Below are 24,226 nucleotides of genomic sequence, written 5' to 3' on the forward strand. Positions count from 1 at the left end.
ACATGAAAAAAAAGTGCAGTGTAAAAGAAAAAATAACAGTTAAGCAGTGCAAGGCATTACGTTTTACTAAAGAAAGGTCCATTCAAGAGTCTGATAATTGCAGGGAAGGAACTAATCTCAAATCTGGAAAGCAGGTTTTCAATCTCATGCATCTTCTGTCTGATGAGAGGAAGGAGTAGAGAGTGTGAATGATGTAAGATGTGTCCTTTAATATTTTGGCTGGTTTCCAAAGGCAGTAGCAGGTATTGGAGTTAATGGAGAGGAGGTTGGTTTGTACAGTAGAAGTCCAAAAATCCAGATGCCAGAAATCCAGACGACCTGAGATTCTGGACATTTTGAAAACTAAAACTTTTTAAATTTAGCAGGCTTTTGTGTGCGTGCATGAATAAGCGCCGCAGATGTACAGCGGCCACAAGGAATCACACAGCAGATGCAATAAAAGTCGTGGAAATGAATGAATAATTTTTTTTGTATTTTTTATTTTCTATGAAAATGTTTTGTTAACAAACTAAAAATAAATAAATAATTTACGACATAACCTGCTTCCCTCTGTCTACTGTACTTTTACAATGTTAACTTTAAACATAATTTCAAGCATTACATGCTTTTTTGTTGTGAAAAATTGTTTACATTTTTGTAAAGTGTTGACTTTATTTTTCTTTAAAATTGCTCATTTTGATAATGAATTAACTTAAAATTTACCTGTTCATCTCTTCTTTATTCCTCCTTAAATTTGATTTTCTTTCTTTTTAAAATATTTTTATTGAGCTTAACATATAAATCCTACAAAAAAATAAAACAAATGAACAGGTCATATCGTGTACAAATGGATAGAAAATAAGTAAAACAACATTAGGTAATCCCTTGATCTAAACAAAGGGTAAGTTCTGTCTAATTTAATGATATGATCTTTGCCAACCATATTTAAACATATATTTAACACATTAATCTAAAAAATCTAAAAAATGAAATGAAGAACTAAAACTAAATCTAATCTATAGCCCCCCTCTCTCTAATCAAGGTTACCTTGATTAAAATTTGATTTTAAAAGTGCTGCCTGAGAATCTGGAAAATTCAAAAATCTGGACCAATCCTATCCCTGAGCAGTAGAATGGACAAAGCTATATTCTCAACTTCCTGCAGAGCAATTCCTTTACCAAGCTGCGATGTATCCATGCAGGATATTTGATTCCATTAGGTTTCAAACTTGCTGAAGCTTTTTGCTGCTCTTTTCTATCAAATGCTACTTTGAGCAAGTTATTTTCACCTCAGCGATGGATTTTAGCTGCTCTGTCCATATTGGATGCTGGTGGTCCGATTGCTTGTTTCATAACAGTAAATGGACATACTATGCAAATTAGGACCCAAAATTGTAATGCTAGGTAAATCTCAAAAGAAAAACCTTATTGGTTGTGAAGTGTTTTTGGGACTTATGACCATCAAACATTACACCACATAATTCCCCCTCATTTGATATCTATGTATGTGTATTTTGTTGTTGTCTTCAGCTTTGTGCTTCTGAGTTAATAGTGGGTACTCCGTAATGTAAACCCACAAGGGAATACCTAAGTGATAAGATGGAACTTGACAAAATAGGAAACAACTCTATCACACGTTGTCCTAATGGACCCAGCAAAATTACAATAATATTACATGCTGGATTTATTTTATTGTCACTTTTAATTAAATTTAGTGTGCCTGACAAAAGAGCCTTTTATTTTTTATCATTGGTAGATACAATTATAATTGACAACATGTCTGGATAACACATTCCAGAACATGTATTATGTAAATCCATTTTAAAGGAATGAGAAATGTCAGTGGAACTATTACAGGAATCCAGCATAAATGCCAATCCCTAGAGGTTTTTCATTGAATCACAGGAATTAGCAGGACACTGGTTAGAAAGTGTGCGTTCTTTTTTTCTACCTATAAATGATGAAATCTGACATCTCTCCTGTTTACAGCCCTTTGACTAGAAATGCTTTTCTCTTTTGCAATGTTTTGTTGTATGGAATACCAATATTAGATATGGAATCTCTGTGGGGAGAATTAAGGAACTGTAAGGGTAAAACTGAGCAGATAATACAGGCCTCCTAACAGTGGATGTGGTGTGTGAACTACAGAAAAGCATGAAAAAATGTTACAGTGGTTATGGGGGATTTCAATGTGCAAGTTGATTGGGAAAACCAGGTTGGTACTGGATCCTAAAAGAAGGAACTTAACAAATGACTTCAGGATGGCTTCTTAGAGCAGCTAAGTAAAATACGAAAGTCTGCAGACACTGATTCTCACACACTGCAGAAGATTAATTAAAACGCTTACAACAGGATCCCATGACCAGATGCATCTTCTCTCCTCTCTCTGGCTTCCATAGGGACCACTCCCTCATGCACTCATCCCTCCCCACCAATCACCAACCCCCGTACTTTCCCCTGTGGCCGCAGGAGGTGCCACACTTGCGCCCACACCTCCTCCCTCACCACAGTCTGGGGCCACAAACAGGCCTTTGAGGTGAAGCAATACCACTTCTGTATCCACAGGTCACTTCTGTACATCGGAGAAACTGGGCATAGACTGGGAGGTCACTTTCTTGAGCACCTTCACTCTGTTTGTACCACGTTATAGGGATCTCTCAGTGACCAATCTTTTCAGCTCTGCATCACACTCCCATACTCACATGTCTGTCCATGGACTCGTGTACTGTCCCACCAAAACCACCTGTAAACTGGAGGAGCAACACCTGATTTTCCACCTGGGTCCTCCCCAGCCAGGTGGCATTAACATAAACTTTTCCAGTTTCTGCTCCCCTTTCCCCCTCCGTTCCCTTCCCTCTGTCAACACTCCACCCCCTTCCCTCCTATTCACCCAGCCATCCCTCCTCCCCTTGCTTGCTGCTGTGCCTCCCTTCTCCACCTAGTACCTCCTTGGCTTTGTGACCACACCTTCCCCCCCCCCCCCCCCCCCCCCATTCAACTGCCTGCTGACAGTTTGACCTGCTGTGTTCCTCCAGCACTGTGTTTTTGCTTCTTAGAACAGCTTGTGTCTGTGCTGATCAGGGAAATGGCAATACTGGATTGGGTCTTGTGTAATGTACCAGAGTTGATAATGGAGCTAAGGTAAGGGAGGAGGAAGTGATCATAATATGATAGAATTCACCCTGCAGTTTGAGAGAGAAAAACTAACATCAGATGTGTTTGTATACCAGTGGAAGAAAGGGGACCACAGAAATATGAGAGAAGAACTGGCCAAAGTTGATTGGAAAGGCATGCTGTCAGGAAGGATGGCAGAGGTAGCAATGACTGGAGTTTCTGCAATAAATAAGGAAGGTGCAGGACTGGTATATTAAAAAAAAACTATTTGAATGAAAAAATGTGTGGCTGACAAGAGAAGTTAAAGCCAAAGTAAAAGCAAAAGGAAGGGCATTCAAGGAAGAAAAAAATTAGTGGGAAGTTAAAGGACTGGGAAGCTTTTGAAACCACACAGAAGGCAACTAAGAACATCATTAGGAAGGAAAAGATGAGCTTTGGAAGGAAGCTACATCAAAAAGGATTCAATACGCTCCTTTAAATATAATTATGAGTTTAAAACAAAAAGATGAGAGTAGATTTAGGACCAATAGAAAATGATGCTGAAGAAATTGTAATGGGAAGCAAGGAGATGGCAGAGGAGCTGAATAAGTATTTTGCATCAATGGAAAGCAGTTACAGTATACTGGACTTTCAAGGGTGTTGGAGAAGAGAGGCGAGTGCAGTCACGATTACCAGAGAGAAGGTCTTGGGAAGCTGAATGTTCTAAGCGTTGATAAGTCTCCCAGACCCGATGGACTGCACTCGAGGGCTCTGAAGAAGTAGCTATGGAAATTGTAGATGCATTGGTAATGATTGTACAATAATCAAAAGTTTCTGGCGTGGTTCTGTAGGATTGGAAAATTGCCAAGATGTTTGAAAAGGGAGAAGGAAGCAGAAAGGAAATTATAGACCTGTTAACCTAACATTGGTGGTTGGAAAGTTGTTGGAACCAATTGCTAAAGATGAGGTTACAGAGTACCTGGAGGTGCATACCAAGATAGGCCAAGTCAGCATGGTTTCCTTCTAAGAACATCTTGCCTGGCAACCTAGTGCGTATTTTGAGGAAACCATTAGCAGGGAAGCAGTGGATGTTGTATATTTGGATTTTCAAAAGGACTTTGACAAGGTGCCACACATGAGGCTGCTTAACAACATGAGAGCCCATGGAATTACAGAAAAGATACTTGCATGGGTAGAGCATTGGCTGATCGGAAGAAAACAGAGTGTGAATGAAGGGATCCTGTTCTAGTTGGATACAGCCCCCCTCTATCCAGGCAACCCCCCCCCCCCACCATCCAGCATGCCAAGATTCCATGCCAGGGGGTCAATGAAGGACCACGTAATCCCTGAAAGGATCAACAGTCTAAAAGGTTCGGGGACCCCTGGTGTAGACTCAGAATTGACTTGCCTGCAGAAAGCAGAGGGTAGAAGTAGATGGAACAAATTCTGCCTGGCAGTCAATGACCAGTGGAGTTCTGCAGGGATCTGTTCTGGGAATCCTGCTTTTTGTGACTTTTTATGAATGACCTGGACAAAGAAGTGGAAGAATGGGTTAGTAAGTTTTCAGATGACACAAAGGTTGGAAGTGTTGTGGATAGTGTCAGTGTCAACAAGATACCGACAGGGTGCAGAGTTAGACGGAGAAATGACAGGTGGATTAAGTGTGAAGTAGTTCATTTTGGAAGGTGGAACTTGAAGGTGGAGTATATGGATCATGGTGGGATTCTTAACAGTATGGAAGAACAGAAGGTCCTTGGGGTCCAAATCCAAGGTTTTCGCAAACGTTGATAGGATAATTAAGAAGTCTTGTAATATGCTGGTCGGGGGGCCTAAGAGCCATATGGTAATGTTGCAGTTCTGTAAAATTCTGGTTAGACCACACTTGGAATATTGTGTTCAGTTCTGGTCGCCTCATTACAGGAAGGATGTTGAAGCTTTGGAGTAGATACAAGTGAATTTTACCAGTTTGTTGGAGAATGTCTTATGAGGCAAGGTTAACAGAGCTAGGGGTTTTCTCTTTGGAGTGAAGAAGGATGAGAGGAGACTTAATAAAGATCTACAACATTGTGAGAAGCATAGATCAGGTGGACAACCAGCACCTTTTCCCCAGAGTGTCAGCAGCAAATGCCATAGGACGGTTGCTTGAATTCCAGATAACAGGGGTTATACTGTACCTTTATTTAGTAATTTCTCATCCTTCATCACTCCAAAATACAGTGGTTTCCCCTTATCTGTGGTTTTGATTTCCGTGGTTGCAGTTACTAGCAGTCAACTGTGGTCTGAAACTGATCCAACTGCCCTGTATCAGTCCCATCTAATTCCACTGCCCCGCGTTCTCCCCACATCCCCATGTCAGTCCCCACACTGATCCCACTGCCCCACTCTTTGCCTAGAGCCTCGTGTCGGTTCCCTCACTGATACCTACATACAAATGAAAAGTTTACAGGTACACTACAGTATGCCATGTAGCTTTGCTGAGTAGATAATATGGTGTTTGCACATTGCACAACGCCCAGTTTCACAGAACGTATTGTGGATGTTAAGTGGCACAAACACTGTATAGGGTTCAGTACTATCCACAGTTTCAGGCATACGCTGGGGGTCTTGGAACATATCCCCTGCGGATAGGGGGGGGGGGCCTACCATATGCAGTTCTTTGCTTTGTAGTTGTAAGTTTTAATAATTCTTGGTAAACAAAATACTCAGTGACCATGTATTCCCTTTCAAGTCCACAACAAAATATTTTAAGCAAAATTTCCATTTTAGCAAAATTTAATGTTTTGTCTGAATGTTGCTGTTTCCAAGTTTTAAAAAAAATCAGAGGTAATGATCTGAACTCCATTGGCAATAACCCTCTAAAAGATTAAGTAATGAGAAGTTTTCAATATTTCCCTGCTGCACACATCTGAGGTAGAAGAGAATTAATGTTACCATTGTATAAAAGACTGGTTTAAACTTCAAAATAAAAAGCACTCAGTACATGTTCGTACAAGAAACGTAGTTCAAAAGGATTCACTGAATCGTGAGTGCTGCCGGATTTGCCTTTGTAGAGGAATTGAATTTATTTTTCCTCAGAAATTGATCATTTAAAATTCTTTTTCAGAGTTGCTCACAGAGACGTGCTTAAAATTTACTAAACTGAGTCAAATTGCTATAAGGTAATAATTGTCACAGGGAAAATGGCCAGAGAATTTCTGTATCTTTTGGCTCCAAATTCCATTTCAAATGATTTATATGCAGAAACATGTACTGCTGAGAACCATTGTTCATGACTGTCAGCAAGGTTAAAATTTTTAACAAAGTATGGTCATTTTGTTAGCCGTTTGTTTAAATGCACTAGCATTTGGATTAAACTTCTTACATTTCTGCTGGCACAAATACAGCAAAGAAAGTTATATTTGTCTTTTGTGTGGTAGCAGAAGAAAGCTTTTATTGTAATAGATACATCCAGCAAGGTTTCCATTTGGTTGCTTTTTTTTGATGTTTTCATTCCCACTGCTGTTTATTTCTTCAGCACGTTATAGCTATGAGTGCACCATTCAAACCACTCTTAACTTTGATCTCGCTGTAAGAGAGATTCTACAACGAATAAATATTTATTCATCAATTTTTTTCCCCCTTTCATATCTGATCAGTTATTTTTCATGATATCCTGGGAATGAGATTTTGTGTCTTGTGTGTAGCTCGTGACAGCCATGAATATCTTTTGGCATAGTCCAAGCCGCATTCTACATTAATGTTCAAATTTTTGGAGCCAGGTTAACACAGATTTCTGGTGAACCATTGTTTTACTGCCATCCTTGTCAATTCAATGGAGAGACAAATACCAGAATTGAATTGAAAGACCCCTCATGAAAACAAAGGTTTGGGATTGTTTGTTAGTCTCAAAAAATTCATCTTATGAATGGTGTGAAAAATCTGCAGGCAATATTTTCCTCTCCCTGAACACCATTAATTAGTGTTTCTGTGCTATATGACTGAACAGCTGGACTGTGGCACTATATATATAAGAAATTAAATGCGCCAGAGGGGCATGGATGGTTATGAGCCAGTGCGGGTCAATGGGACTAGGTGGGAGAAGGTGTTCGGCATGGACTAGAAGGGCTGAACTGGCCTGTTTCTGTGCTGTAATTGTTGTCTCCGCTCCATCCTCAACATCCATTGGAGCGCTCACACCCCTAACGTCGAGGTACTCGAGATGGCAGAGGTCGACAGCATCGAGTCCACGCTGCTGAAGATCCAGCTGCGCTGGATGGGTCACGTCTCCAGAATGGAGGACCATCGCCTTCCCAAGATCGTATTATATGGCGAGCTCTCCACTGGCCACCGTGACAGAGGTGCACCAAAGAAAAGGTACAAGGACTGCCTAAAGAAATCTCTTGGTGCCTGCCACATTGACCACCGCCAGTGGGCTGATAACGCCTCAAACCGTGCATCTTGGCGCCTCACAGTTTGGCGGGCAGCAGCCTCCTTTGAAGAAGACCGCAGAGCCCACCTCACTGACAAAAGGCAAAGGAGGAAAAACCCAACACCCAACCCCAACCAACCAATTTTCCCTTGCAACCGCTGCAATCGTGTCTGCCTGTCCCGCATCGGACTGGTCAGCCACAAACGAGCCTGCAGCTGACGTGGACTTTTTTACCCCCTCCATAAATCTTCGTCCGCGAAGCCAAGCCAAAGAAAGATTGCAAGTGTCACAAAAAAAATCCAGATAGTCTGGAATCTGGAAGAAATAGCAAAATTCTAATTTATTTGGCTGAATTTTAGTTTTTATGCAGAATTTCAGAAAAATAGCCCTCAAAAATTCTACAACATGGCATTTCTCTGCTTTCTGGTACAAGCTGCACAATGTAAACAATTCAACCATGTAGACATCAAAGTCAAAGCCTTCGCTATTTTTTTGTTCTCTTTGCTTTAGTACCTGGCCCTTTTCATCACTCCCTGTATCTGTTTGAACTGAGTATGTCCTTGTCTTTGCCTATCTGCCTGTTTTCATTATATCTTTCTCCGCCATTGTTTTTTTGTTTCTGTTTTACAGCACCTATTGCCATCTCTGATTCACTGAGGAAAAATATTTATTTCACATCTGTATGTTTCCCAGCATTGACTGAACCTTTACATTTCAGCTGAAAGCATAGATGTCTATCTCTCTGCAACCAGTCTAACCTTATGATGAGGGGAATCAACGATTCATTTATGATGATCATGGTGTAGGTGCAAATTTTATATTATTTAGTTGTGGCCGGAAGAAAATCAATTTGCGGGCTTCAACAAACAAGAAATGAAAGGGTAAAAACGTTGCTAAGGGGGGTGGGGGTGCGGGGGTGAGATGTTCTAAACGTGCTTAAATATGGGTTAGTGAAAACACAGAAATGCTGGAGTAACTTAGCAGGTCTTGCAGCATCTTTAGGAGGTAAAGATAAATAACTGACATTGTGAACCTGAGCCCTTTTACCTCTTATGGACGCCACGAGACCTGCTGAGTTCCTCCAGCTTTTCTGTGTTTTCACTACAATCACTGCATCTGTAGAGTTTTGTGTCTCACACTTAAATATGGGTTAAATAATTGAATTTAAAGCTGGTGGAGTTTGCATGGATGGAGGTGATCAATAAAAGATCCCATTTATATGGCATTTCATACAAAGGGTGTTCTAAATCATTCTGGTAGCTAGTGAAGTAATTTGGAAATGTAAACATTGAAGTAACAAAACATAAATATGACTTGTTACTCTGTGCTTCTTATGAATTTTGAGGGAGTTTACAACTTATTATAATTAAAATTAGTTTATTTTTTTTATCGTGAGAGATATTGAGAAACATTGAAGATTTGATAGTCGTCTAAATCCATGGGACATTGATGTTTTTTCTCTTGTTGTCTGGGATGTGTTTCTTCTGGGCCTCACTCTAACATATTTGTATGTGCAATGCCCTGGCTCCAGACATGGTCTGCTGCTTCAGGAAATTCTGTCACAAAAATTGAAGCCATAGAATAATGTTGTGGTACTGTCCAGGTGACACAACAAAAAGCCATGTGTCTGTACGTCTTAATATCACACTGGTCCTAACTTCATGGCAGCAAAATTGTGAGGAAAGCCGAGTGTAGTTTGCATAAGAGAATGCTGGCAAGAGTTTCATTCTTGAGAAGACTGTGGTCACACTATGTTTGCAAATGTGAAGATAAGTGGCTTCACTAACTCGTATCACTTTTTCATTCAGATGGTGTGGATGCATTCTGAAATGAAAGGAAAAGGTACTCATTCTAAATGTGAGCAGAAGCTATATATGAATAATAATAACATGCAATTTTATTTCTAATGATTACTGCTTTGGAAAGCTAAGTATGCAGATGGTGGTGTATAGATCTTTTTAGTCTTTAGCCTTTGGGCAAAGGCTAGTTGGTGCAAAACTTGTGATAACTACAGACGTTACAGCCAAAATATCTTTGAGTCAGTGACTTGAACAATTAATACACTGCATATAATCTGGGACTATCTTAAACAAGAACAAATGCCAGGACTGTGTTTAATGCACAAGTGCTGGAGAAACTCGACAGGTCCTGCAGCATCTATAGGAGGCAAAGATGTATAACCACCATTATATATCATACCTTGATGAAGGGCTTAGGTTTGAAACGTTGGGGTTACATATCTTTGCTTCCTATGGACTCTGTGGGACCAGCTGAGTTTCTCCAGCAGTTTGGTGTATTAACTACAATCACAACATCTGCAGACTTTCTTGTTTCAGTCCATATCTGTATTTAATTTTTATTTCACCATTTCTTCTCTGTACATTTTTCTAGATACATGTACTGGACAGACTGGGGTGAAATTCCAAGAATTGAACGCGCTGGCATGGATGGGAGCAGTCGTTCTGTCATTGTGAACTCTGATATTTATTGGCCAAATGGACTGACAATTGACATTGAAGAGCAGAAACTTTATTGGGCGGATGCGAAGCTGAGTTTTATTCATAGATCCAACTTGGATGGTTCTTCCAGGTAATTTTCATTTGTTAGTTAAGCTTCCAAAGTATTTGTTTTTTTATGATATACCTTGTTTATTGTTCAGAATAATAACATTGTAGTTATTGAATTAAACCAATAGCACAATAATGTGTCTGAATGACATAATTACTTTCCTGTTGCAATAAAAATATTAATTCTGACTGGTAATGTTTTGCCCTGATGGGTTTTACTAATCATTATTCCTAAAAAACCTAATCTTTTAATGGCCACCTCCAGTTTTCTTGATTGCAAGTCAACTTTTCTCAAGGCTTTGTATGTCTCCAAAGGCCATGCAAAGCAGCATTCCTGCTCAGTGGAAAAGATTCAATGTGGCTGCTATCTTTTAGCATAAAACTTATGTTCACAATGATTTTGCAGGAAAATAGCCATTAGTATCATGAAAGAGTAACAAATGTCGAGTCTTCAGAGAGATCTGAATGTCCTTGTAAGTTAATTGCTGAAAGTCAACATGCAGGTACAACAACCCAGGAAGATGGCAAATTAAACTATGGTTTTTATTACAAGAGTATTTGACTACAAGAAGAAAAAGTCTTGCTTCTACTATATAAGGCTCTGCTGAGATACACTTGAAATATTTACATACATTTTTTCGAAGGAAAGTCTCCAGATTAATTTCTCGGATGGTGCTATGATGAAAGATTGAGTAGACTGGGCTCATACAGTGAAGTATTTAGGAAAATAAGATGTGTAAGAGAGTGGGCGAGGTTCTAGTATACAAGGCTGATAAATGTTAAGGTCATCCTCTTTCAAAGGAAAAGTAGATCAGATTGTTACTTAAATTGTGAAAGATTGCAGCATGCTGTCATATAGAGAGGCTGGGTGTACTTGTGCTTGAATTATAAAAGATTGGTGTGCAGGTACAAAAAGAAGGCAAATGGAAGGTTGACTTTCATTACTAAAGCCATTGAATTTAAGAGCATGGAAGTTCTGCTGCCACTGTACAAGGCACTGATGAAGCCACTCCTGGAGTACTCCATGGAGCTCTGGTCTCCTTACTTTAGAATGGATATTCTTGTTTTGGATGTGGTATGGAGGTGATTCACCAAGTTGATGCCAGAGGTGTTAGACCTCAGGGCATTCGAGCTGTCAGTGAAAATGTAATGGAAGGATGCATTTTGAAGGCTGATCATTAATGCATTGAAATAGTAGAGTCTGAAGGACCCAAAACTAGGAGCAAGGCAGGAAAGCATGGAGGTTAAAGTGGCTGGTCTTATAACGAGAAGGAAGTGGATTGGAAAGCCCAGTCTTACTCAGGAGTGCAGTGCTAATTTTTTTGGGTGCTGAAGCTCACCACAAACAGTGACAAGGAGGTGCCTGGAGCTGCCCCATGAGGGGCTGGAGCTGCCCCATGAGGTGTTCCGGTGAGCTCTGGCAGCACTGCACCCCTGGTCTTACTCAAATATGAACCGACTGGTTCAGCCTAAGATCAGGTATTTATAGAGGACAAACTGAAGGCAACATTGCCAACCTTTCAAATGTTTAAGTTGAAGAAAATTTGACTTATTGGTTATGGTTATTTGACAGGCAGTCTGTCAATCAAATGCACTTTTACATCTCTTTGTGTAATGTTCATTTTACTGGTGGCCAGAAAATTGCTGGGTAGCTTCTAGAAGTGTTTCAATATGATGTGTTTGATTTTCATACTTTGTTTTAAATAGAAATAAGGGTGGATAAATCCCCAGGGCCTGACAAGATATTCCTTAGAACCTTGAAGGAGGCTAGTGTAGAAATTGCAGGGGCTCTGACAGAAATGTTTAAAATGTCCTTTGCCATGGCAATGCTTCTCGAGGATTAGAAGGTCGCTCACGTTGTTCCATTGTTTAAAAAAGGCTCCAAAATAAGCCTGGAAATTATAGGCTGGTGAGCCTGACATCAGTAGGAGGTAAATTACTGGAAGATGTTCTAAGAAATAGGATATACAATTATTTGGATAGCCAGGGACTGATTAGGGATAAGCAACATGGTTTTATGCATGATGTCGCATTTAACCAATCTTATAGTTTTTCGAGGAGGTTACCAGGAAAGGTGATGAAGGAAAGGCTGTGGATGTTGACTGCGTGGACTTTTGTAAGGCCTTTGAGAAGGTCCCACATGGGAAGTTAATCAGGAAGGTTCGGACGCTTGGTGTTCCTGATGAAGTAGTGAATTGGATTTGACAATGGCTGGACAGGAGAAGCCAGAGAGTAGTGGGGCATGATTGCTTCTCAGACTAGAGGCCTGTGACTAATGGTGTGCCTCAGGGATCAGTGCTGGGACCATTGTTGTTTGTCATCTGTATTAATGATCTGGATGATAATGTGGTAAATTGGATCAGCAAGTTTGCTGAGGAGACAAAAATTGGAGGCATTGTAGAGGTTTTCAAAGCTTGCAGAGGGATCTGGACCAGCTGAAAAAATGGGTTGAAAAATGGCAGATGGAATTTAATGCAGACAAGTGTGTGGTATTACATTTCGGAAGGACAAACCAAGAAAGGACATACATGGTAAATGGTAGAGCACTGTGGAGTAGGGATCTGGATATGCAGATACATAATTCCCTGAAAGTGGTGTCACAGGTGGATAGTGTTCTAAAGAGAGCTTTTGGCATATTGGTCTTTATAAATTAAGGTAGTGAGTAGAGGAGTTGGGATGTTATGGTAAAATTGTATAAGATCTTGGTGAGGCCAAATTTGGAGTATTGTGTGCAGTTATAGTCACCTAACTACAGGAAATATATTTTTAAGTTAGAAAGAGTGCAGAGAAGATTTACTATGATGTCTGGACTTCAGGAACTGAGTTGCAGAGAAAGGTTGAACAGGTTAGGACTTTATTCCTTAGAGTGTAGAAGAATGAGGAGGGATTTGATAGAAATATTTAAAATTATGAGGAGGATAGACAGAGTAAATGTAGATAGGTGAGATACAAACAAGAGGACATGGAAAAAGGGTCTAAGGGAAAAAGTTTAGGGGAACATGAGAGGGAACATCTTCACATGGAGAGTGGCAGGAGTAAAGAACAAGCTGCCACTGAAATGGCGAATGGGCTCAATTTTAACATTTAAGAAGAATTTAGATTGCAGAGCTATGGATGGCTATGGACTGGGTGTAGGTCAGTGGGACTAGTCAGAAAAATGGCTCAGCACAGACTAGAAGTGCTAAAGGGCCTGTTTCTGTGCTGTAATGTTCTATGGTTCTATGAGAGGGTAGGCACATGAGGAAAGATTAAGTCACCAGGGACTGTACTCACTGAGTTCAGAAGAATGAGAGGGGATCTGATGAAAACATAGTATAATTTAAGGGATAGATATGATAGAGACTGGAAAGTTGTTTCCACTGATAGGCGAGAGTAAACTCGGGGACTTAGTCTCAAGATTCCAAGGAATAGCTTCAGGACAGAGCTGAGGATGAACTGCTTTAACCAGAGAGTAATGAATCTATGGAGTACTCTGCCCACGGAAACAGTAGAGGCTACCTCATTGAATATATTTAAAACACAGTTAGATAGTTTTGCAAAATAGGGGAATTAATAGTTTTGGGGAAAAGGCAGGTAGGTAAAACTGAGTCCACGATGAGATAAGCGAAGATATTATTGACTAGCGGAACAGGGTCAACAAGCTGAATGGGCTACTTCTATTTCTTATGATCTCATTCAAGTGTAACAGGGCTTGACAGTGTAGGTGCAGGAATGATGTTTGCACTGAATGTCTTGGGGTCACAATCTCAAAATTTGAAGTTGGCCATTTACCACAAAGAGGAAGAGAAATGTTTTCTTACACGGGCTCAGGCAGCTCAGTCATTGAGTGTATTCAAGGGAAAGCAATAGATTTTTGGATGTTCAGTAATCAAGGAATTTGGGCTTGGAATTGGACATGGGGAGTTTAGGTTAAAAAAACCCATTCTTGATCTTATTAAATGGTTACTTCTATTTCTTATATTCCCTGTAATAACCATTATGCCTGCAAGTAAAGTCCTGATGCAGGGTGTCAACCCAAAATATGGACGAGCCCTTTGTCTCCACAGATGCTGTTTACGCCTGCAAAGAATACACAGTGCTACAGACATTTAATTTTAACTGTTGAGGAAAATCATTACAATTTTCTGAGGTTTAAATAATTGCCAATACAATGTTATGCTTTTCATACGTACATTTCTCTATCCGAATTTGTGCCATTTGATTCCAGTTATGATCATAAGGAAGTTATGTGGTTCTTGGACAAATGATTGGCCAGAACTTTTCAAAATAAGAAATACAAATTGCATAACTTCCAGCTCCCATGTGAAGGCATTTTGGGCTCTTGAAGTTTCAGGATGAACAGGAGCCTAGTTTCAAGGTCAAGGTTCTTTTCTTGTCAAGTAATAATACATTAAAAATGTAATGTAAAGTTTTTCCTGAAGTAAGGCAGACAAAAAGTCACCATTAATATTGCCCGGAGCCCCTTACAGTGAGAGAAAGGGAAGCAAAATGGAGTCCCTTCAGAGGCACTGAATGTGTATGGATTCACCTCTCACAGCTTCTGCAGCCACACAGACTCCTGTTTAATCCATCAGCAACCTGAGCTCCAGATCCAATCCTCTGACAAGATGAGGAAACCTTCACCTTTGGGAGTCCATCTTGCCCTCAGCATCTTGTGTGGAAAATTGGATGAGATTAGACAGATATGGGTGTTCACCTGTGCTGCCATCTTCAGCCTTCAGATTTAGTCATATCAGCTGCTCAAGTGAGGCTGAATATTTTTTGTACCCTTGTTGGAACAAGGAAGGATTTTTTTTTAAATATTGGAATGCACAATAGTGACTTTAAAAAATATTGAAAATGGACAGGGTCTTGTTTTCTTATCCCAGTCATTCATTCCTCTGAAGATGAAGTGAAAGAAGCATGAGTACACAATACAGTCCATTGTGTTAACTTGACCATTTAACAGGATGTTGTCTGATCTATTATTTTGACTATTATCTTGTCTGACTTCGCCATGTTGTTTGATCTCCTCGTATCCATATCTGTTGAGCCAGCCTTGTATATATTCAAACACTGAACACCCACTGCCCTCCAGATTGGACAATCTAAGAGTGACTGATGTCTGAACAAAGGATTTTGTCTTCAGCTTGCTTCTTAGTCACAGACCCTTAGCCCAAGACCATCTTCCCTTGTTCTGTACATCCTGAGATAAGTACCTTCTGTCATTGACCCAGTCAGTGCCTCCCAGAATATCCTTTACTTAACACAATTCTCTTTTTTTTTTAAACACAATGAAATAATGGAAAATCCAAAATAATCTCCCTTTGGATTACACTCATTCCGAGAGAATGAATCTTGTACATCTAAACTTTATTGCCTTGGGACTCGATATATCCTTCCTTGGGTTTGGAGATTAAAACTTCATACAGTATTCCAGCTGTGGTCTCAGTAAGATCAATGATTGCAGAACAGCTTCCTTCACTTCTCAAACATGCCATTAACCTCTTAATTGCTGTCTGCACCTGCATGTTTCTTTTTGTTTCTTGACCAGCACACCAAGGTTATATAATTATTGTCATGCACAAAAATACACAAAATTTGTTTTCCTTTGTCCACACACAGAGGCATCACTAAGTCCAGTGAAGAGAAAGAGAACCAAAGGAGAGTCCCTTCAATGAAATCGAGTGTCTGTGGATCCCACCACCTCCTCCGGTGCCTCTGCTTCCTGCACTCCCATGGCCTCCAGCCTGGTTCAGTGGTGAGCCCAAACAGCAGGAATTCACGTCACCCTCCTCGGACCCTGGTTCCAAACCTAGATATGATTAGGAAGCTGTAAATGCCCAAGGTCCTTCAGGAGTACTGCTCACCATCAACCCAATCACTTGTACCGGTCCCAATACGCAGTTCCTAGGAGCCCGTCTCCAGAAACACACAGCCTGGCGTGAATCCAGAAGCTGCCAAACCCCTTACTGGCTACTGTTGATACCTTGTAGGGTCTTCTCCCAGACTTCACCTTCTCGGTAGGGTGGTGTTCTGCTCGGGTGCTCCTGGAACCCACAGCCTTCATGGTCTGGACTGCTAAACATGGGCATTGCCATCTTGGTCACAGACCTTGGTGAGTTCTCCATTGTTTTAAAAAACATTGACATCCCCATTCACCAAGATGACTCTGCAACAGTAACAGAAAATGAGATGCTCTAACTGGTGAGAAGGCAGAGTTAAGATTTCATATCAATAACGTTTTATCAGAAGATGTTACTCTGTAAGAATCTAAGTTTTCCACATTCCTTTGTAGATTTCCAACCATTTTCTCTTGGTTTACTTTCAGTTTTGCATCATTGACAAAGTCATTGATATAAATTTCCCCATGTTGAGCATTATGGCATTTCACTAGCAACTCCTTATCTATTTGTGGTTTCTGTTATTGGCCTTCAGCCAATCCTCTAAACATGCCAAAATGTCACACTCTGAATCACTAACCCGACCTTTTGTCAACTCCTTCTGCATGGCTTTTTGGGTATTCCACGTGGAGTTCAAAAAAGTCTTTGCCAAAGTTGCATGTGGAAAACTAATTGAAGAGGTAAAAACCCATTGGATACAGGGTGACTTGGAAAATTGGATTTCAAATCTGCTTTCTGGTTTGTGGTTGAGGCTTTCTTGGTGGATGGAAGCCTGTGACTGGTGGTGCACTGCACGGATTGGAGCTGGATCCTTGCTGTGTGGTGCAGCATACAAGTAAAATTTGGATACGAATGAATGAGGTATGATTGGTAAATTTACAGATATCATGAAAATTAGTGGTATTATTGCTAGTGGGGAGGGAAGCCTTCGATTACAAAATGACATTGATAGATTGGTAAAATGGGCAGAAAAATGGCAACTGGAATTTAATCCTCAAAAAAAAGTGATGAATTTTGGGAGTACAAATAAGGTGTAATGAATGATAGGACTTGGGAAGTACTGAGGAACAGAAAGATCTTATTATACATGTTTAAAAATCCTTGAGTCCTGCTCCACAGTTAAAATAGGTTGTCATTGCTATTTATCATTAATTTTTTAACTAAGACTGTAACATCTAGTTTTTAGTAGTGCGATGTGTACAAAGGTTGATGATCATACAAATTTGGGCTCAAAGTTCCATTCATCCAGCTGACAGAGGTGTAGGAACGCTCTAGTAGCATTTGTTCTTTATTTTCCAGATTCTCTTTATCATTTTGCTTCCTTCGTTCTTTCTTGCACGTAGAAGCATGTTCACTAAACAGCCCAATCCAGTGCTTATTATTCCCTGTGATGCGTGTCATTGTTGAACCTCTTGAAAAATGTTCTGAGAGTAATTGAATCATTTTTCCAGTCTACCACATGACTGTTTACCTTCAGCCAGTTCTCCAGAAAGAAGCACCGTTGCTATTTGTCATCAAACATTCTATTTCACATGTCATCAAACAGAGAACAATGCAGCAAGGAATGGGCCCTTCAGCCCAAGATGTTTGGGCAGAACTTGATGCCAAAATTAAACTAAGACTCTGCTACTTGCATGTGATACATATTCCTCCATCACCTGTGCATTCATGTGTCTATCTGGAAGCCACTTAAACACTACCAACCCGTTCCATTCTCTGTAATAAAAAATAACTTACCCCACACATCTGCTTTAAAATTTTTCTCCCTCACTTTAAACGCATGTGATTTTTTAAAAATCCTGGGATAAAGATTATCACAGTCTACTCTATCAATGCGTCTCATAATTTCAGAGATTAGATGTCTTGCCCATCTGTTCTCTGATTCTTTCAAGTGTATAGATGCTGTGGAGGTTTGTCTGGGTTGGAATGTGTTTAGTTGGAATCCTGCCTTGCCACTTGATGTCAAGTATTCTGTGTAGACAGATGAGGTGTATGTAATCAAGGTGCCTGACCTGTTGCTCTACACTGTCCATGTCTTGCGAGTGTAAGGTAGGTATGACAATAGTGGGACAAGGTCTTTGGATTGATTCCTCTTTGTTCCTACGCTTATTACATCATCATCCAAAAGTAGAGCTGGCTCTTGCTATCCTGTGGTTGACTTCACCATCAATGTTAACCAATCTTGAGAGAGGGCTGGCACTACTGAAAGCCTTTGACCAATCACAAAGATGTTTGATTCTTTCCATTGGGCATTTGGTGCAAGATGGTGAATAACTTCTGTATTTTTACATTAATTGTGAGGCCAAATTTGCCATAGGCTTTCCTGAATTTCAGTTTGTGAGCTTGCATTGAGTGCACACTCATCAGAAAGATGGTTCCTTGTACTTCGATTTTTTTTTGAGTCTCCTTAGTTTGGAAAGATTACCATCAGTTCTGGATCTAGGTTCCATCTTTAATAGAAGAGTAGGCATCAGATGGCTTTGCAGACAACTTTGGTGACTGGAAATGGGCATAAAGAATCAGTGTCATCCATTACTCTAGGCATCATAGAGTTGTCAGACAACTGTGGTGAATTTTTCGGGACAGCTAGACTCTGCTACGATCTTCTATAAGCCCTCACAAAAAATAGTGTTGAAAGCTTCAGTAAGATCGACAAAGGAGGTGAACAGGCTGCAGTTTTGTTCTTGGACAACTTCTCTTGGAATGTCTTGCTGGGAAGATCAAGTGTACTGTTCCAAGCCCTTCATGGAAACCATATTGGTTTCCTGGAAGTAGGCCTTCTTCAACACAAATGATCAGTTTGTTTAACAGGGACTCCAAAGAAGATGTTACCAGAAGTGAAAAGTAAAGGGTCCTTTGTGAATATTGCAGACTTGACCATTGCAGTGAACTGGGATTCACTGGTAGTGTGATGTGCTGATGCCTGGCTCTGCCCCCATCTGCTCACATATAATCCTGGTTTCCTGCATAAACTCAGAACCCTTCCGAACTACTGTGGGACCCTACCCATAGCTATAAGCTAATAAAAGCATTTGTTCCCCCTCCGATTGTGAGAGCTTTTATTCACACTACCACCATTACCCTTCCATTTGTGCTGGTGCATAATTATGGCTTCATTGAAGTTTTGGAGTGCTTTTTCCTTGTTCCATAACTCCTGAGGTAGCCTTGCAGTTTGTCAATCAACAGTCAACTCCCCATAATCGAAGACTTGTGCTAGTGTACCATCTGCTCTTGGAGCTGTTCCACATGTCAATTGTGACGATGACTTTGGAACTACTGCCAAGGCCTGGGGGTTCAGCAAGAGCTGAAATCATGGCATGCTGTCAATTGCTTCATCACTGATTGTAGATAGACTATTGAAGACAGATGAATTGCTCAGCCCATCTCTCTTAAGATTTGCATCTTTTTGGTGATGAATGTCAGTCCTTGTGCACTTACTAACATGGCTGAGGACCACATACAGATTTTAAAGTAGCATAGAAATTTTTATTCTTTCTCATCAGCACACCTCTGTATTTCTTCTGTCATATCACTGAACCACAGATCCTGCATCTAACGGTTAGATAAGGTGACAAGGAGGCCACACTGAGGGGAAAAAATGTCCATTTCACAATTTAAAAAATTCAGTGAAGACTGTTGCGCTGTGCACGTCTTAGTTAATTCTTATGTATATTTTGAGAAAGAAATGCACATATCTATCATTTATTCCAAAATAATTGAAAAATGCCATTGTACTTCAGAACTGCTGTGTATTCACTGTAATATTGACATTTGAGTAAATATAATCTGAAAAGAATATTTCAAAACCATGTTTCATGCAGTCTTCATTAGGCTTTCTTTGGCTGGTGTCAGAGATGAACAGGAGGGATGGAGTTTCATTAAGTCAGCTTAATTCTAAACAAGCAGAGGTTTGCCGTGAGCAAATAAACTTGTAAATGCTAGGGTTTGATCATCTCTGAAAGACGCATCAAAGCCATCATTTTGTTGTGTTGTAGTGACTTAAATAAATTAGGTTATTTGAAGAGTTTTAAAATCTGTGTAAATATTTTTTTATTTCAAAGTACAGCTAAAACATGAGTCAAAAAGAATGAAGAGATATTGACTCAGACTTTGCTTTGTTGGAAGGATAAACTATTCCTAAATCAACTCTGATTTATATTATTTCATGCTTAAAATAAAAAGATAAAATTTGGTTAAATACAAAGTGAAGTAATTGCTGTTTTCATTTGACCCATCAACATGAGTACTTACTGGACCACGAGTGAGATTTTTTTCAGGCAAGTACACAAGGCTGCAAACAGCATAAAAATCTTGCAATTAAAACTATTAGTTGTAACAACATACCGATGTATTTATACAAATTGCTCCCATATGTTAAAAGGACGACAGGGATTTATCTCAACAGTAAAAAGCATTAGCAAAAATTGTTTTGAATTTGAACTTAATGGATCATAGCAGAAATACAAAAGAATTTCTTTTTTGGTCAACCAAGTGTTTGGCATGCACAAAAACCTATCACCTCATTTGAGTTACCAATTCAAGCTGCTGAGGAATCTGCTTCTGCAAGTAAGGTTTCAAGTTTAACTATGTAGAATTGGGAGTCCTCAATGCGTGCGTGAGTATTTTTGAACTTGATAAACTTACACTGCATTGGTACAACCTGTTGTTAAGCTTCCAAAATCTCACCTGGCTAGACAATCTACTCATCAAATTGTTGTTTTGTTTCCCTGTCTGTAACTCGACAAGAAGAACCTTTACCCCGTCTCAAACTGTGGCCAACTAGCAACAATGCCCTGAAGTCCAGCAGATGCCTCTTTATAAATCTCCCACACAGAAGTGGCTGCTGGATATTGGCACTGTGGGTAGTTGCCAGTTAGCAGTTGGTAGTATTAAAAGTAGGCCACATTCATGTAGTGGTGAGCAATCTCTGGTTGGCCCATATAAAATGACTGCTCAGATGTGATGTTTATAGAAGTGGACCGAACTAACCTGCATTGTAAGATTTGAAGCAGCATTTTGCTCCTTTGATCATTGGTTCCTTTCAAGTTTCATTTATCCAGTGTTATTCCCAGCTTTCTCGCACCATTGGAGACTCGCAGGAGACAGTATAAAAAGGGTTCAAAATGTAGACCATTCTTTTTCTCCCACATAGGCTGCTTGACCCACTGAGTCCCTCCATCAGATTATATTTGGTTTCTTGTACTGTTGTTTGTTTTGATATTTACAGAGTCTTTGGAGCACTACAGGTACACGATCCTTTTTCCAGAACCCTTGGGGGACAGTATGTTCCGAATTTCAGATTTTTCAAGATTTCGGAAAGCCCACCCGAATTGTGGTGCAGTATCCACCCCCACCCCCTTCCAGTCGCCCGGCCCGCCTCCCCCAAACGCTGGTCCCTCAGCCGCCTCCCCTGATCGCGGTTCCTCTGCTGTCTCCCCCGACTGCCGGTCCCTCAGCTGTCTCCCCCAACTGCGGTCCCTCGGCCGCCCGGCTGTCTCCCCCGACCACAGTCCTTCGGCCGTCTCCCCCGACCACGGTCCCTCAGCCACCCGGCAGTCTCCCCCAACCGCGGACCTTCGGCCGCCCGGTCGCCTCCCCGACCGCCGGACCTTTGGCCGTCTGGCCGTCTCCCCCAACCGCGGTCCCTCGGCTGCCCAGCAGTCTCCCCCTTCCCCCAACTGCTGTTCCCCACTTGCTGGATTTTGGAGCTTACCGGATTTTAGATGTCAGGATAAAGGATTGTGTACCTGTAATAGAATTCACTCTTTTATATTTTGGACGAGAAACGATACGACGTGCTGCCCCATCTCACCTATATTTAATCGTACCAAACGCAAATTTTAATTCACCAATTGGTTAATCTCCAATGTCGCCTTCAATAAATGAGTGCAATTGTCTGGGAAAGCCTCTGGCCATTTATGCCCTTGTACACTCGTTGTCTACTTGCTGACAATTAAAGTGGCATTTTCTGGATTTGTTGCTCTTCATTGTCAAATTGCTTATTATTACCTCATTCTGCCATACTACCAGTTCAACACCCCTCACACAGGGAATCTTAATCTTATTGTGCGTTACCAGTTGGTCACCGGATTCTTTTTTTAAAACTTAAGTAGATAATTAGTGCAGATAAATGAAGCCCTAACATATTTAGGATGGCATGTGCATGCTTTTTTATGGGACTGAATCAACACAAGACTTGTTCTTGGAGGTGAGAACATCAGTTATTTAAAGTTCTGTTAATTTGTATGGAGATAGAAATTGAAAATTTAGTTGATAAATGTGAAGTGTTTGTTGAATTATTCTGGTTGCTTGGTTCTGAAAGGGCCTTTTGATGGGTACATTTAATGATTTGCAGGCATCTCCATGCCCAGATAGAGAAGCTATTTTTAGGTGTTTTCTTTATCTGTGAACTAGCAGATGAAAGGAGATTATACAAAGTTTTCCATTTGCTCTTCAAATGGAAAGCAATGACTTTGCTTACTTGATGCTTAATTTTTTGTGTGTGTGATTGAGTGACTATTTTAGTTTAATGGTTTCATTTCCTTTTGTTCTTGAATAGGCAAAAAGTGGTCCAAGGTACTTTGACTCATCCATTCGCCCTGACATTGTTTGGGCAGACCTTGTACTGGACAGATTGGCAAACTCGCTCAATTCATGCATGCAACAAGAGAACTGGGGAAAACAAGCGTGAGATACTTGTCAGTATTTACTCTCCTATGGATATCCAGGTCTTCAGTCAGGAGAGGCAACCACACAGTAAGTTTGGAGATTAATGCATAAACGATGACCAAAATGTTAAAAATAAAAGTATTTTATGATGATTTTGCAAAATACAATATTTCAGATTTAATGAGCCGAATAGTTGATCTATTCTGATGTTGTAATTACCTTTTCATATTTATTTGAATTAAAATAAAATACAGTGTCATTATCTGATGTACTCACATGCAATGGTCCGTAATCTTGATCCAAACAAACTTGTGAAGATAAATTTGCAAAAAAAAATCAAATTCACAATTATAATCTTCAAATAATATGTATGTTCAACTTTGTTTATGGATGATTCCATTGCTTATTATATGTAATCGCACATTTTGAATTATTAACTTATATTTCTATACTTGTAATGTGGATTCATTAGAGCTTTGCTCTCTTCAGCTAATTATTATCCCAGTAATTTACTTAGAAAAATTATATGAAATGATTTACTGCAATTATATTCCTTTAAATTTCCATAAGTGCATCAAAAGAATTCAAGCACATGTTACATTTTTAAAATGTGAATATTATTTATAGTAATAACATTAAGTTGTATCCCACTGGACTTCTCTGTGCCATTGTTAATGAGTGATAAATGATCGACCAGTCACTATGTTGAGTCCTGGGTCCCTTCTTTCTGTTACTCAGAGCCTTAGCTAGTCAGATCTATCTTGTAATCTGTTAAAGCAAAAGGAAATTATTTTAAAAAATGAGCTCATGTTTAATATTTTAAATTATTTATACATGGTGTGTTTTAATTCAATTATTGCTTTTCACCTTTTTTTTAACAATTTGTTTTTAAATAATTCAGAATTTAATTTTGGAAATTTCTCTGAATGTCAGCCCACTCACAGTTTTACTGATTGTGGAAGCCTGGCAAAGAATTCAGGACGAAAGCTTCAATGTTAGGTCATCTATAGCCCAGCTGCTCGTCATTGAGATATAGACTCTTCTCTTCCAGCCCAGGTAACAGTGGGCATACAGAACTTTACTTTTCAATTCCAGTAGCAGCTTTGGTCCAATACAATCAAGCACTTCTGTCTCTGCTATTATTTGTTTCAAACTGGGCAGCAGTATTTGATATCTACAATACTGTTAACCATTCTAATTCCCAGAACTTATAGCCAAAAATAATGTCATTTTTAGTTATTTTCATTTTTAAAACTTGATACCCTTCACAGAGGAGTTACACCAGTGAGCCCTTTCTGTTCAAAATAGCCAACAGTACACACCAATTTACTTCAACTGCAGAATTTCTATATAAAATTAGCAGTGTTAGAGAGGTGTGTATTGATGGGCAATTTCTCCTTGCAATACTGAATGCAAAATACCACTGGCAGCAAGTTTCAGAGTATTCTTGATTGTGACTCAGAAGTATCACTGGCATAGTTGTTTGTAATGGTTCTTGAATATATAATTCTGCATCCTGACATGAATAGTCTTAACACATTTCAGATGCACAGCATAGACTTCATACAGAAGAATGCTGGTATTAAGGCTGGGAGTGTTCCAAAGAGAATTGAATTTAGCGCAGTCTTG

At 39.9% G+C, this 24,226-nt stretch overlaps 1 protein-coding gene across 4 annotated transcripts in view; it reads left to right on the forward strand.

Moving 5' to 3' along the window:
- The window catches only part of lrp5 (low density lipoprotein receptor-related protein 5), a 184,423-nt gene that overhangs the window by 55,455 nt on the left and 104,742 nt on the right, over positions 1 to 24,226 (forward strand). For 2 of the 4 annotated variants that reach the window (XM_069899872.1, XM_069899880.1), the window contains exons 3-4: positions 9,871 to 10,068; positions 22,488 to 22,684. In XM_069899872.1, coding sequence (XP_069755973.1) covers positions 9,871 to 10,068; positions 22,488 to 22,684 — 395 coding nt within the window. Of the gene's footprint in view, positions 1 to 9,287; positions 9,337 to 9,870; positions 10,069 to 22,487; positions 22,685 to 24,226 lie in introns of those variants that run through there. The other 2 variants (XM_069899888.1, XM_069899897.1) reach the window with 2 other exon arrangements.

Source organism: Narcine bancroftii, chromosome 1, assembly GCF_036971445.1.
Source record: "Narcine bancroftii isolate sNarBan1 chromosome 1, sNarBan1.hap1, whole genome shotgun sequence".
In the NCBI taxonomy this organism is placed as follows: Eukaryota; Metazoa; Chordata; class Chondrichthyes; order Torpediniformes; family Narcinidae; genus Narcine; species Narcine bancroftii.